The following is a 15,550-nucleotide window of genomic DNA, read 5'->3' as shown; positions in this document are numbered from 1 at the left end:
GAAACCACACTCCTCATTCTGTTCTAAAATCAGGCCAATTACTGCAGAGACAGGTGCTAGTCAGTATCACTTCTCAACGCGTCTGCTGATCCTAAAGCCCGACCTTTGGCCAAAATACAAAACAGCAATGTCCAGGGGTGGCTAGCATGCTGCTTTGTCACACTTGCAGCTACAGGATGGAGTGTGTGACTCACAGCAGGGAAACTGCACTCTCATCTACCATAAAGGTATTGCTAATCCTGGCTAATCATGTGGGTAAGTGATTCTCCTGCTCGGCACAATTAAACATGCTATTTAATACTGTGTGGCTTCAAAGAGATCTATTTCAATGAGTCATTCTAAATACTATCTGGAAATTTTTAACACTTTTCCTCAGCTCATATCTTGTTGATTTTATATTTCATTTAACTGGAAATAAAGCTCAAGTGTGATATGTTCCACTAAAGGTAATAATAGCTCGGGAAAGCCAAATACACAGAAAGAAAGAGAAAATTTGATCCCAGGCTTGGCAATAAAACCTCAGGAGGGGGCTAAGCATTAAATAAGGGAGAATCGTGTCATTCAAGCTTTACGATATTAATGCAGGATAATCTTAGTCTTCAAGATTTCTATTATTTCCAACAAATAAACACCAAAAAACTTCCAGAATTTCATTTTTCTTTTTCCTCCCCCCTCATCTCTCTGTCTCTTGCTCTAGCTCACACACATGCACACACACAACCACTTCCAATACTATCATTTCTCTATCTTGTTTGCTTTTGTCATTTCAGAGGTATTTCTAATAAGAGTAATGTAGGCAATATTTACTGAATGCTTACTATACTGTCACTGTGCTCAGTACGTGAGTTGTCAAGTATGTCAACTCATCAACTGACTCCTCTTTCCAGCAACTCTGCCATGTGGATATCATCATTTTCTCCACATATGAGAAAACTGAGGCCCAGAGAAGTTAAACTACTTGCCCTGGGCCACATATCTAACAAGTGGCAGAGCCAGAATGTGAACCTACACCTTGCAGAGCCATCAAGATTCCACCATGCATCCTGTGTATCTGAAATTTTGCCCAGGATTTCCAACCAAGAACAGATGAAATACAAAAGAAGAGGCTTTTGTCATTGGACTGTATAGTGATACTTTTCCAGGGTGGGAGAGGTTCTGGAACTATATATCATCTTTTCAAGTGGCTCCAAATACAGAGGCCTCAGGCTCTTGATTAGCCCCAGGTTTGGAGTCAACACACATAAGGTTGCAGTTTAAGGGAAAACAGCCCCATAATCTGTCCAGATGCTTTCCGGGAGAGGAAACTTTATGAGAACTGAGAAAATATACAGGGAAAGTAGAGTGGACTCACTAATAGCCTCCCTCTGGGTCTCGCCCTCAACGCTTCCATCATTGGGAGTAGTTTCTTACCTTATGGCTAGAATATGTGGTTTTATAATATGAACCCAGAGAGGGAAAAGGATGGAAAAGGACACCAGCACCTTCACACAAGACACATTTTAATATGCTTTCTTCAAAGTTTTCAATAAAGGGTTATAGAAACTGAAGTTATTTTTAAGTGACTAAGTGCTTTACCTTTCAGGGCCTTGCTGGCCGAACATAAAAGTAACCAAAAAATATGGAAACATTTCCACTTGCCAGCCTTCATTTTGACCTTCAGAATGACCCATCTATAAGATGGAAAACAAGTCCTTTCATCCCATATCTGAGATCAAAGTTGTGGGTCTTCACTCTTTTAAGTCTACAGGGTACAAATTGTGTACGTCCTCACTGCGGGAACGGACAGCACACATTACATGGAGAGGAGGAAGCACAGAGCGCAATCATCTGTGCTGGTACTAAGCCCCCCACAACCCCCACCCCCGCTGTCCCACAAGATGTGGCCTCTGTCTGCAGTGGGTGAAGGAGGATGGAGGTGATGACGATGGGGAGGATGAAACCATGACAGACGGGGAAACCGAGTCTCCAGCCTGGCTATACACCCTCATTTCATCAATGGGCCATCAGAGAGCATGCTTCCATTTGAAAACATTATACATCTCAAATGTAATTAAGAAATTTAGACTGGCATGAATATGTAATGTACACATTGCTCTGCAGATGCCTTTCCCGTCCGACAGGCTGGTGCCGACTTTAATTTGGAAGAAATCCATTTTCATACAAAGGTAACCAAGAGTGACAGGAAATAGAAAGCCTACATCATTTATCTTCTGTGAACTTAAGGAAAAAATCAGTTAATTGCTTTTCTAGGAAGCTATTTTGTGGAATCATGGTGCTTTATCTTTCTGTTCTTATTCATGGTATAAATGGTGATTTGAAAATGCCCATTGTGAAAATGCTGATTAATCAATACATCTTCAACTATTTACTTATTTTAACCAGTAAAATTCTGACCAACCAAAAATGGCGGGTTTCTGTTCTTGTGGATGAATTATCAACCACTAGGAAAACTCCTAATATACACATAGCCTATTAACTGATATTCAAATTTAAGTATCTCTTTCCTCATCACGGACTAAACTAAGAGCAGCAGGTTCCGGGTTCTCTCCTTCCTTCCCACGCCTTTCAGATGTGTTCTATTCTCAGCCATCAGAGCCCTCTGCGAGAGTAGTCTTAAATCACTGCTACTTACTAAATTAATAACAAACAGAAACTAAAATGTGTATGTTTTGGAATACCCCTGAAGTTGTAACTTGCCGAACAAACTGATTGCATAGCCCATGAGGCTGATATCCCCATATTTTGTGTCAGTGGCACTGCATATTAGGCTTTTTTATAGGATTGTCCCATTTCTGTCTTCCTGTATCACCTAGCATACACATATGCATTTTTAAATTCTACCAAGTTTGAGGCCAATATAAAGTACTCTTTTCAAGTCTGAAATTATCATTTTAATAATAATTTCATATGATTCCATGAGTGAAGGATGAATATAGCATGAAGCTCATGACACATAAACTTCAGGGCCTCTTAAGTGAACATTCCTCCAAGGCCCCAGGAAGGGCTGTAGCAAGGAGCTAAAGCATGATTTTGTAAAAATTTCAAGCATGAGATAATTTTTCTACTCCTTTTTTCCTAACAGAAGCTCCCAAGACAGTATTTATCTTAGGTCCCACAAAACCTGTACCTGCTCCTCTAGGTTAACAGTCCCCAGTGTCTAGATCTTGAATTACATGTTAAGGGCAAGACATTTATTTTGCATGTGTATGTGGAACAAAAAATAATTTGCTTCAACTCCAAATAAGATTTAGTGTGCCCTACCCAAGAATGTTCTAGAATGCATGCTGCAGTCATTTCTTATGTCCCTCACCTAACGCTAGTCACCCTTCCAAGCAGCACTCCAGGGAAGGCTCACTTAATGAGGGATGGCATCAAGAATAAAAAAGCTCAGCTATAACAACAAAAATATGTTTTTCATTAAACACAAAACTGTGCTGGGAAAAACCAGCCAAGAGACAGGTGTATCAGTTAAGGAACTCCCTTGAGGTCTTTAACTTCCACATCAAATTGCACTGAATTTTTCCACACTAATTACCTATTATTAAAGACTAAAGAATTATAACAAATAATTCACCATGGCAGCAGATAGAGTGCAGATGTTATAAGAAAAAGAATGAAAAATTTTATGAAGTGTAAAATCAAGCAAAAGAGATTCACAAATTCACAATTTTTGAAAATAACATTGAACACTTTTCTACCACAAGGATTATGAAGGTGAGGAAATTTTCTAGGACTAGAAGGCCAATTTTAAATTTAGTTTGGACTGTACGTGAGAGAAATTGCAAATTAAAAGCTAAGTGCTGGAGTCTAATTTATTCATGTAAATTTTCTGCACACAGCGATCACATCTTAGAGTTTTTTTCAATTTCTCACATCACATTACACCTAGTCACTGATTTGATTTCTTAGGAGGACCGTACCTATACAATGCCCTACAGCTATATTTGGATCTCCCTTGTCTTTACCATTGTTACCTAACACTTCCTTTCAGCCCCCAAATCCTTCACACAGGCCTAAGTCTTATTCTACAGCCAATGCCCTGGGAAAGTGTAGTCAAGTCATGCAAGTCCCCTCGAGGTCACTGCCTCTATTAATTTCCCTAAAATAATGCGTTCCTTACTTCATTGGAAATTAATGTCAGTACTATCACGAGGACATTTTTGTATTGGTACTACCTGTGTAAAAAAATAGGCATTACTATTTCTTGTTTGCCACATTTGTTTTATTCTCTCCAGAAAATAAAGGCAAGTAGTCCCATTAGACTAAAATCTAATTAACCGATAAAATTCTTCAGTTTCTACGCTATGATTGTGGATTTTATACAGATGTCCTATAAATACTGAATGACATACCTGCAAAAGGGTATAAATAAAAGGGTCTCTTGGAGTACTGTATAAAACAAACAAGTAAACAAAAAAACTCTTTGAGTCTGAAAGACGGAAAACGTAACTTATACGTAGTAACCTGCTGCTAATTGGGAAAGAGTCATTTTCTTATTATAATAGACTGGTTAAACACTCAAGTGTTGCAAAATCAAATTACCATATTTTTCATAATACGCAAAGTTTTTTTGCTAAAATAAGGACTGTACATCTCTCATACCAAAAACAAAAAAACAAATCCACCAATTAAAATTTTGTTCTATGAATGACACTTCTTACCTTTTTCTACCCGCATATGATTGGCCTCTGTAGAGTATTCAGTATAGAATGTTGTGAAGGGAGCAAGCTAACGGGCTCAATGTCATTACATGAGGGAAATGAAACACTTCCTGTATAAAAGCTCTAATTTCTCTTAGTATGACTTTCTATCTCAAGCATTTCCCTCTTTCTGTGATTACTGAACCGTAGTACAATGTGTCATTTCCAATCTGGGGTCTTGGAAGGGTGTCCTGAAAGTGTCCATGTTATTAACGACATACCCAAAAGCCTAATGAAATCCATACTTATCTGCATAGGGCTGTACTGGCTATCAAAAACTGGCTTTTAACCAGGGCTTTATCAACTCATTGGGTTACAAAGTAAATAAATAAATTACTACCTGATAAATTTGAAGTTTCTTTGGCACATAAAAATCATTTTAACAGGGAATTAATTGGATTACAATTATAAAGGATTTTTGGTGGTTGCAGCCACCTCTATTCAAGGATAAGCCATGTTTTATTTGCCAGGTCATCTGATGATAACAAAAATCAAAGGGCTTGATAAATTCATTTTGTAAGGTGATATTAATGTGTGTTTCCTACAAACTTTTAAAAACATAAATGCCTGCAGAAATTATATGTTGCTTCTATTAATTCCTAAGAATACTTTATGGGATTCATCATAAGTGAATAATTAAAAGGAGTTACTGGTAAACATGTCACTTCATTTCCTCATTAGAACCTTTATAAACATTTCAGAGTAAAAAAATATATCTTCTCCTTCAAGGGTAATATGTTGATCTCCCAATGGTACATGGCGCTTTCTGAGGTGATAGCTCAGCTCAGAAATGATTAACTTCAGCCTTGTCAGACTCCCAACAAGAAACATAAAATCATTTGTGTTTCAATTGGTTATTATGTCAAATTAAGATATAAAGAATATCCTGCAATTTTACTCCATCTTTAAAAATAAATATGTCTAAAAGAAAAAAAAATGGACAGTTCTTAAATATGTCTAAAAGAAAAAAAATGGACAGTTCTTAAATCCAATGGACAGAATTCACATTTTATATTAGTATACCACATCACAGCAAAACAAAAAAATGTACAGGCATACTTTTTTGTGTGCTCTTGACAACTATCATCAATTTGGAATATAGTATGAAATGTGTTTCTTTAAAACAAAACTTCATTTTCCATCCAGATTTACTGTTCAAGTGAGTAGTCATGGCTTCTTTGCTACCTCTGTGATTATGTGATTTGCCTTTTTGAATTCTAATATTCTATACATCCAATATACATAATTTATAATGCAATAAATAAATACTTTAGATTAAATTCAAGATGCAAACAAGAAGAATCTGAACTCAAAGATTTCACTTCTCTTTGTATAATCTAAGATCATTTTTATAGGACAAGGAGAGTTCTTACTTGATTAAAATCAATTAACCTGGATTTTAAATATTAGAATGTGGATGAGACATTGATACATTTGAATATTCATCATATTCAATATTGAGTCTTTTTTTTTAACGCAGGCTCCATGCCCAACATGGAGCTCAAACTCATAACCCTGAAATGAAGACCTGATACCAAGAGATAGATATTTCACCAAACAAACCACCCAGGTGTCCCTCAATACTGAGTCATTAAATAGTTACTTTAAAAATCATGATGAGGTTTACTTTGTGAAGTTTGTCATGGAACATTCCAAAAGTGACAAAAAATGTTGAACTTCTGACCACTTTTACATAAAAATTAACCTCTTTATATATAGCCTTTATAACACTTTTATTTCTAATATATAATATCTGTGTCAACACTGACTCAATAACAAAAAAAAAATCCCTCATACTATATTGCAGGAGACATTCCTTTCTGTATGAACGCAGACACATAACTGCATATATTGGAACTTAAAAATAATTTGGTGATAATTGATTTGAGAAGATTGATAAGAAACCATTATTTATGTGTACATCCTCCTTTAGGGATTGCTACAAATCCTGCCACATGGAGTCATTCACACACTGAAATAAACATCAGAGTTTAATCTGTAATTGCCCAGTGGTCACTTAGAACTGCTCAAGTGTATATGGGTGATATTGAGAAGACTTACCTCTCCTTGCTTGGGGATGCTGAACTTGGAAAGCTTGGTTTTGGCTCTGGTGGACTCTGGCTTGGTGGCTGGGACTCCCCTGTATGATGTACAGTGCACACTGGTTTCTGTGGATGACTTAAGCTTTGGAGACTCATCAGGAGCCTGATCTTGGCCATCCATTGGCCGCACATATGCAGTTGGTTTCTGCTGGACCAGGCTGGGTTTTGAAGCCAGGGATGGAGGAAAGTTCTGAACACAGTGTCCGCTGCTGCTGTGCTTGGCTGCCATAGCAGGTGGCCTTTCCTGGGTCTGAAGACCCACCTCTACATTGCACACTTGCTTGGCTCGTGGCTGCTGTCTGCCAACACCATCTCCAAGCAAGGTCCTGAGAGAGCCTTGTTGTGCTGAGTTGGAAGAAGAAGAAGAAGAGGAAGATGAGGATGAGGGGCTCGACACAGAGTGGTTAGGTTTTTTATTATGGTTCTTTGGGTTAGTAGATCTGTTCAAATCAAGCAACCTGTGTCCGTGCTTACTTGCTCTCTGTTGATCTGATGGGGGGTGCCCAGCCTTCTGCCAGCCCATGGTGCCCCTTTTACTCTGCTGCACAGGGACAGCTGCTGGTGTGGAAGATGCAGTGCTACAGACAGACGAGGGCTGGGTCTGGGCTCTTGAATCCGCAACAAAATGTTCATCGATCTTGTTCACAGGAGCCTGAGGAACCCCAGGTTTGGGAACGCCAACAAGATGACTCTGATTAGATCTATCAGTTAAAAAGTCTTTCATTTCATCATAATTGCCTAAAGTATTCTGGATCCGGTTGGAGAGCTCATCCCCCTTGTTAGTCTGGAGAAAGAGAAACACATGTACCCTGCTGTTAGAGACCACAGAAACACAGGAAACAATGGAGAGGTGCCATTATTGATCAGAATCAGTCTTGATCACATTCAGAATGAGAGCTAGGGGATGACATCAAAACTGCTCTTTGCTGAAGAAGTCCATCCACACTCTGCATCATGCCAGAACCAGGAAGCTGTTAAGAGCCTTAGACTACATCAAAAAGGAATCTATCCTTGGTGGTGCTCTGCAGCTAAGGAAATCAGAAAATTTACCACTGTAGCTGCACAACATAGTCTCAAATAAGGCTTTCCAGGATTGGGTTTTCTTTTCTTTTTTATAGTCCCTTTGGAAGCTTTTCTTGAAAATTCAAATTTGGCTCAAATTGTTCTGCTGCCAATTTCTAAATTTATAATTATTCTTGTAAGAAACCCAGAGGGACAGGCAAAAGAAGTCAGTGTAAAGCTTAAAATGAACATGGGGCTAAAGAGCCAAGAAGCCACCACCCTAAACTATCCATAGTTCTGTGCTGCCTCAGATATTAGTGAAATCTTGGAAGACCTTTCATTTTAGAGGAGAGGCTGTTCCTCTGGCCTTTGGTATAAATGAGATGCAATCCAGCAGCTTTTTTCTCATTACACTATCAGGTACCCTGAACACAGTGTGACCCATGTGTGGCAAATGTTACTCAACCTCTTTATATTTCCTAATAGCTTAGAAAAAAAACATAACAAGTGGCATTGACTTTGAAAATCAATGCAGAAATGAAGTCTATACTATTGATAAAAATCACAGCAAGCAGCTCTCCCTATTAAGCAAAAGTTACATTTTACTGAGGGAACAGGCAGTCAAGTCGTGTGAACTAGACACCAAGATCTGTAATCTGAGAAGATCTCATTTTGAGCGGCTGAGCTGTCTTCCTGGGGTGAACATGCAGAAAGCCAGCTGAAGTTTGGTTGGTTGACTCTTTCAATACAGACTGGAAGCAGAGGTACAAGTGAGGGCGAAGATGAACAACAGAAAACCATCTACCTTGTAGGGTTCACTGAAGAGGGAGTAACTCGAATTAAATGTGCCATCATCCTGCTGAGTTTCCTGATTTCTTCTTTCTCGTTCTTTCCTCCGTAACACATTTCTATCTGGTTCATAGACGCTGCATCAGGAGAAGGAAAAGAGAACAACCACATAGGAAAAGGTTAAAGACTAAAGCCCTGTGAAACTTTCACTTGAGTGCAGAAGTCTGGTTCATGGACAAATGGCGATGATAAGAACATGGATCAGATTAAAGCCAGTCTAATCAAGCAGTCTGGGCTTGGGTATCTGATAATTACATTCTTCAGGAGCAAAAGAAAATCCTTAGGACAAGTTCCAACCAGTACTAGACCTCTCTGCCTGATATGTAAAACAGGAAATATCTAAGCAATTTTGACAGGAGAAGACTGAAAGTAATCTTAAGGCAGACAGTAATTATAGCGATGTGTAAATAGAAATTATAAGCATATTTCCTCTTAAGACATAACCTCTGAGCGTTACATGGGAATGCTCCTGTTCTTGCCTTGCCTTTCCTTTCCTTTTCTTTTTTTCCTTTTTCTTTTCCTTCCTTCCTTCCTTCCTTCCTTCCTTCCTGTCTTATGGCTGTGTTTCTGTAATGATTCTTTCATTAACTAGCTCTCTGAAGAGCTGTTAAAACTCCATGCTGCAGTGGTTTTCACAGTTATGAGCTTTCTTCTGATCTCTGCTAATCAATCAAGTCGTCAAACTACTACTGAATCAATTCTTCCTTCTGATATATTTGACACTATCAAATAGTGTCACTATCTCCTCCTAACTATGAAAAATGTGCCAGGAGGAAGGGGTGCAGGCAACGAAGGGAGAGAAGGGAAATTGAATTACGGTGTGTCATCAAGGATCTCAGTCTTTTTGTTAAAGAAAATTAATATCTACTCTCCCAAAATACAATTATGAAGTGACCAGACACCAGATAACTGGGATGACGAAGGGAGTGTTCCTTCCCCCTCATAAGGAGGAAATAAAGGGGCTAATTCAATTAATAATAAGGAAGTGACCCATTTACTGAAGGAAGGAAAGACACGTGTTTTTTTCAGCTTGGTACATAAAGTGAATCTTGCCTCAGTGGAGACAAGGGAACTGACATGTCCCTCAGAATGAGCACTTCTTCATTTCCTACCAGAAGCATTTTAAGTGACGCTGTTTTGCTTAGAGCTCCCACTTGATCTAATGCACAGACGTCTGAGCTGGGAGCCGGGACAACCACCTACTGACTGTGATTCTCCCATAACCAGCGACATGATGATGGAAAAGCCACACAGTCTCTCTGCACCCCAGTGTATTCATTATAAAACAGGGATGTTTCATGGCGCTGTAAGGTTTAAACATGAAGGTAATCTACAAAATGGCTTTGGAATAGCTTTAGGTGCCCAAACTCCAATGTACTGCTTTTAAATGTTGTTAATAATAAAAGGATCTGTGAGTTCACAGAAACATATGAAAAGAGTAAGATTCTGTTTTGTCTAGTTTTGTTTTAGCTAAATTGTTATCTCGAGTATAAGAGAATATTTGTGTCATGTAGCTGTAGAGGACACAAATAAAATGACCATAAAATAAATACTGCTTATCCTTCTAGCTCTGCCCAGGTGGACAAAATATACTTCAAATTCACTAAGGGACAATGCTAAATATGCTTCCAGCAAGGCTCTGAGAATACCTAAGGCATTTCATTTAAATTTAAGATTAGGAAATGTTAAAATACCCAGAACATGTCATCTATTAGCATTTTAATTCATCTTTAGTATGTTACCCAAAGTTATTAGATTGGGGAGTTCAACCAGTGACCTTCACATAAACAGAGGCTGTAGCCACAGACTTACCAACTGAGAGGCTAACAGCTCCAACATTGCAATCACTAAGAACTCTCTGGATGGCTATAGTGATAGTGACTGGCATAAGGAGGCATAGATGAAAATGACACTCTTATTCACAGAACCAGTCCTCAAGTTTAAAGAAGAGGCTATGATTGCCCTGTCCTGCTGGTGGACATTTGCAATATGAGACTGCAGCTTTCACGAACATTACGTGGATTTCAAATGGAGGCTGCTCTGACAACACATAACTCATGGTGTGGATGGGCATGAGGTGAGTTTAAACCAAGAGGACAATTCAAATTTTACTATGAACTTGCTAACTTTAGGACCCAAACCAGCATTTGCAATCAGAAAAATAAGTTTGCATAGCATGCGCTGCACTTCTTCCCCTCCCCAGCACACACGGGTATCTGCAGAGCACCTACTATGCAGGACTCCATGCACAGAGACTTCCACAAACATGCTTGCTGCCCTCAGGCAGCCAACCAAACACACAAGACTGGTGTGATGCATGAAGTGGCCTTATGTAACATGAAGCAGGCAGGTGGTCATTTAGGATGATTTCAGGACTTCTGAGAGGTCCCCATGACCAAAATAATACCTCCTACATCTGCTGGCTGACGACTGAAATTCCACAACTAGAGAGTCATTCCTCTGGCTTAAGATGTCTTCACCCCTGTAAGAAATGTAGACACCACAAGAAGGGGAAACACTTTAACCTGATCAGCCCTTGGTATCTGAATGTGTATGAGTTTGTCAGCATCTTTGCCAAAGGCCAAGGAGATAGGGCATGGGACATCAGGGTCCCTATGGAGTCCAAATATGAGGCATGACAAAAAAAGGAGGGATGATGTAGAGTATAGCAATGCAAACAAATTTATAAACTCCACCTGCTTTGCAACATGGCTTAGATGTTTAGCATTCGGCCAAAAGCCAAAATCAATTAGACAGATATCAGATTTGCTATATTTTCAGGATCAGGGAGTAAGAATCACTTCAAAATCAGAGAAGTTGGGAGGTGACTGGCAAGCTGCTCCTCTTTAACTAAACTTGCTTCATTCCCCAATCCATTTAAAGATAACCAGAAGCACTCCAAGATGCACACCAGTGCTGGCTTAAATTCTCTAATGAGGTTCTACCTACATACCCAGCCTACAGCTTCTAATACTAAGAAGGACTGAACATCCTCAGGACCACCTACACATAGTCTTCTAATAAAAATGCACTGGCCACTGGGGTGTGTGGGTGGCTCAGTTAGTTGAGTGTCTGACTCTTGATTTTGGCTCAGGGCATGTTCTCGTGGTTCATGAGATCGAGCCCCACATCAGGCTCTGTACTGACAGTGTGGAGCCTGTTTGGGATTCTCTCTCCCTCCCTCTCTCTGCCCCTCCCCTCACTCTCAAAATAAACAAGTAAACAGTTTCTTAAAAATGCAATGGCCATCTTTCACGGGATAGCCATGTTGTTTGTGCCATGCAATACCCACCACACCACCAGATGAAACCAGAATGACCAAAAATGACAATCATCCCCCCCCTTCTCTAGAACAGAGCAAAGGAAACCCAAAACGAGAGCCAATGCATCTTCAGTGCTTTCCCTTTGGTTTCTCTTTCCCAGCCTCCACGGAACATTTAACCCTCCCTAACAGTGACCCTCCTGACTCCTCATCCTTAACTAGAACCCACAAACCCCATCTGTCATGTCAGGCTTAGGAAAATGTCACCTGTTTAAAGCAAATGTCATTGTAGAGAAAGTCGGGACTTTCCATGACCTATCTTTCTCTAAGTGTCTGAATTTTATCTCTTCTATCAATACCAAAAGTTTTGACTCATAAAGACAGTATCTTCTCGACAGTGAGTCCACCATTCTACTAATTACCAGTGAAATCTGTGTAGGTACTTACAATTCTGGAGAGTGCCTTTCTCTTGATCTCTCACCATTAACACTTAGTCCTCTGTCATTCAAACAATGTGAAGAAAATATCATTTACTTTAGAAGCAAAGGAACCTTTCCCCTGACATGCTGAAAGTCAGGTCAGCTTCCCTGGAGATGGTTGACTAACGTTGTAGAGAATTCTTATTCCTGGCATGCCAATATATACATTAGACTCAGTAAGAGCCTCGTGTTACGAGCTATGTTTTTTTTTTTTTTGTTACTAGCAGATGGTGAAATTGCTATCGTCTGTAAAGTTATTAAAGTTATTCCTTATTTCCATGAAAATTATAAGAATCACACTCCTCAAATGTATGTCACCAAATGTATTTATTTATTTTGTATGAAGTTGGAGGCAGCCAACTCCTACAATATTATTTATTATTTATTGCAGATGCATAACATTCCCAGAAAATGAAGCTTTTTAATCAACTACCTTTAAAAGACTCTCATTTTTAGAATAAAAAATATAGCCAATGAAAAACAGTAAAAAAAAACTTCTGATCATTGACCCTTATTTGTTTTTAATCTATAAAATGAGGGAAGTATAGAGTTCAGCAAAGTCAATTATGCTGATTAGGGAGGAATAGAAGTCCAAACATGAAATTATCACCATTTCCAAAATTAATGTATCTTTGATCATACAGTAAAAGTATGAAACTAACTAATAGCAATACCTTTGAGTCTGATGGCTTCTCCCTTCCACTGTGCTCAAAACATTTCACACGTTAATTATCCTTACTATGTCCCTTGGAGAAAGACAAGGATGGTGGATATTATTGCTAGGCTATCTTTTCTAAAGATCAAGGGACTCAGGGTAAGAGTTTGATCACCAAAACAATGTCATTAAAAAGACATAATATAGAAGGGACAGTAATGTCAATCCATGGAGGAGGGGCTATCCAGGAGCCAAGAGGTGGACACACTTCCTAAACCCTGATGTGGACAAGCCTTGTGTTAGAAAACTGAATGTTTGTCTCAAAAAAGCAAAACAGGACAAATGAGACATAGGGAAGCTACTTTCCATTCAGAAAGAACTAAAAGGAGAATTCTGGAATAAATTCTGGGTTGTTATGATTTTTTATAGTCCCCCAAAAATGAAAAATAAAATCAGTTTCTTTCCACAGTACACATGCCAAAAGGATATCTGTGTGATACAGAAGAGTGGAATAGAGAACAGGTGAGTGAATTTAAAACTTATAGGCTCCAAAGTAAGCCAGCTAGGTGTCAAATAGGTGTCACCAATTTCCTCAGATCCTACCCATTCTTCAGCCTGCTCTGGTCTCTGCCCAAGCAGCCCTACTAGAGGGAAAGGTGCTGGAGCTGGAGTACCTGCCCCCTCTGCCGAGCCCAAGTTTGACCCAGAAGACCCAGCTGGCCAGGAGGGACTGCGCTCCTTTCTCTCTAGCACTGATCCATATGCAGCCTGTTCACATCCAAATATTTACTACAAACAAACTGCATTTCCCATGGACGAAGCTTTCAGCCAAGGGTATATGTAGCTAATTCCACCCCCGACTGCAATCATCATAGTGTTTTCTTCTTTAAAAACAAACAAACCCAAAAAACAAACAAACAAACATTATCCTACCTACTGGTATGTCTCCAGAGTTGCAGTCTGGGAAACAAGTGCATTCAAGGGGAAGGGAGGGAACACTCTCACCAATTTTCCGAAGAGAGTAATCATGCTCTCCATGGTTAAAAAAATATTCTCCTCTTCATAACAGCAGAAATACAATTCACTTCAGTCCAAAAGCATTTCCTGAATGCCATGGTGTTAGATGCAGGGGAGACAATTAGGGCTGTGACTGGCCTTTCCTGCTGCTAAGAAGCTAATGGTTCAGAAGACAAGGCGGAGAAGAGGGAAGGGGCCCATTCTATAAGTTTTTCTAATTTTATTTTAGAGAGAGAGAAAGAGAGTATGGGTGAGTGGGGGAGAGGGGCAGAGGGAGAAGGAGGGAGGGAGAGAGAGGGAGAGAGAGGGAGAGAAAGGGGGAGGGGGAGAGAGAGAGAGAGAATCTTACACAGGCTCCACACTCAGCACTGGGAAGGAGTCCATTCTAAGCAGAGAATGCTGACATGGTGCATGGCTGGGACACTACAGAAGAGAGCACAGGGAATCTGGAGTGCTTCCTGCAAGAGACTCCTTTGAGCTGGGCCTTGAGAAAAGGGCAGATGGAGGAGAGTGAAGGAAAGAAATGCCTTACCTTAAAAATACAAGGTACATAAATCACTATTAAGTGGATTTTGAGAGAGTTTGGAGGCGGTGACCCCTGCCCTCCCCAAACCATCCTACTTGTTATTAACCAGCTGGAATTCCACATTCAAAGTTTCATTTGTTTGGTTTATCCCACTGCTACCCTGTCATTTCTACCTCGCCCTAAATAAGTTTATCAGATCTCTTCCTGAAGCAGATTTGGTTTGGAGTGAATAAATGAAGGGTGGATGAAGGGAAGAATACAGTTTGTATTAGGGCTGCCCTTGAACACCCTGACCACAGAGAAGATAATCTTTTCAGTCATGGTATACTTACAGTCCTTGGAAAACATGCTAACCTTTCCCCTGGACTGTGCACTGGCAGCCACAGGGGCAAATAGGAAGAAGAAAAGGCACTAAGTGGAGAGAAGAATGTTTCACAGAAACTCTCCTGCTCTTTGGAGCAGTAGCATCTACAATGGTGCATAATTAAAGAAACTTAATCAAATGCTGCAAAATAATAACAATTGATTTAAACTTAACATGTCAAATTAAGTATCATCTCTTGTTATTTATAAAGCAAATGATCAAAGATCAGTGATCCCTTCTTAAGTTAGAGAAAAGCAAGACTATAGAACTATACTTGCAAATTCATTCCTTAATCTATAGACAGAGCTGGGAGACTGAAAGACAGGAAAGTAGTCAGAGAGTGAGCAGGTGAGAGAAGTAAGTCAGGTGGGGAAAAGGAGGGTTAGAATCAGAGCCTGGCAAAGAGGCAAGGATCCTCCAGCTAGAGTTCTTCAAGATCCTGAACTGTTGTAGCCATGGTGCTGGTGCCAGGGGGTGGCAGGTGGGAAGGGTGATGGTGGTAGTGGTGGTAATGATGGGGGTGGGGTGGTGATGAGGAGGTGGGGGGGAGGACAGTGATGGTGGTGATAATGGGGATGGGGGTAGGGGTGGTGG

The 15,550-nt window shown here is 39.8% G+C and overlaps 1 protein-coding gene across 1 annotated transcript in view; it reads right to left on the bottom strand.

Moving 5' to 3' along the window:
- The window catches only part of AFF3 (ALF transcription elongation factor 3), a 434,327-nt gene that overhangs the window by 416,961 nt on the left and 1,816 nt on the right, over positions 1-15,550 (bottom strand). The window contains exons 3-6 of the mRNA XM_077749191.1: positions 14,947-15,060; positions 11,061-11,135; positions 8,610-8,730; positions 6,762-7,586 (exon numbers count right to left, since the gene is read on the bottom strand). Coding sequence (XP_077605317.1) covers positions 6,762-7,586; positions 8,610-8,730; positions 11,061-11,135; positions 14,947-15,060 — 1,135 coding nt within the window. The remainder of the gene's footprint in view (positions 1-6,761; positions 7,587-8,609; positions 8,731-11,060; positions 11,136-14,946; positions 15,061-15,550) is intronic.

The sequence above is a fragment of the Crocuta crocuta genome, unplaced genomic scaffold, assembly GCF_008692635.1.
Source record: "Crocuta crocuta isolate KB4526 unplaced genomic scaffold, BGI_CrCroc_1.0 scaffold118, whole genome shotgun sequence".
Lineage (NCBI taxonomy): Eukaryota > Metazoa > Chordata > Mammalia > Carnivora > Hyaenidae > Crocuta > Crocuta crocuta.
The sequence above is the reverse complement of the archived record's forward strand: the minus strand, read 5'-3'. Positions and strand labels throughout refer to the sequence as shown.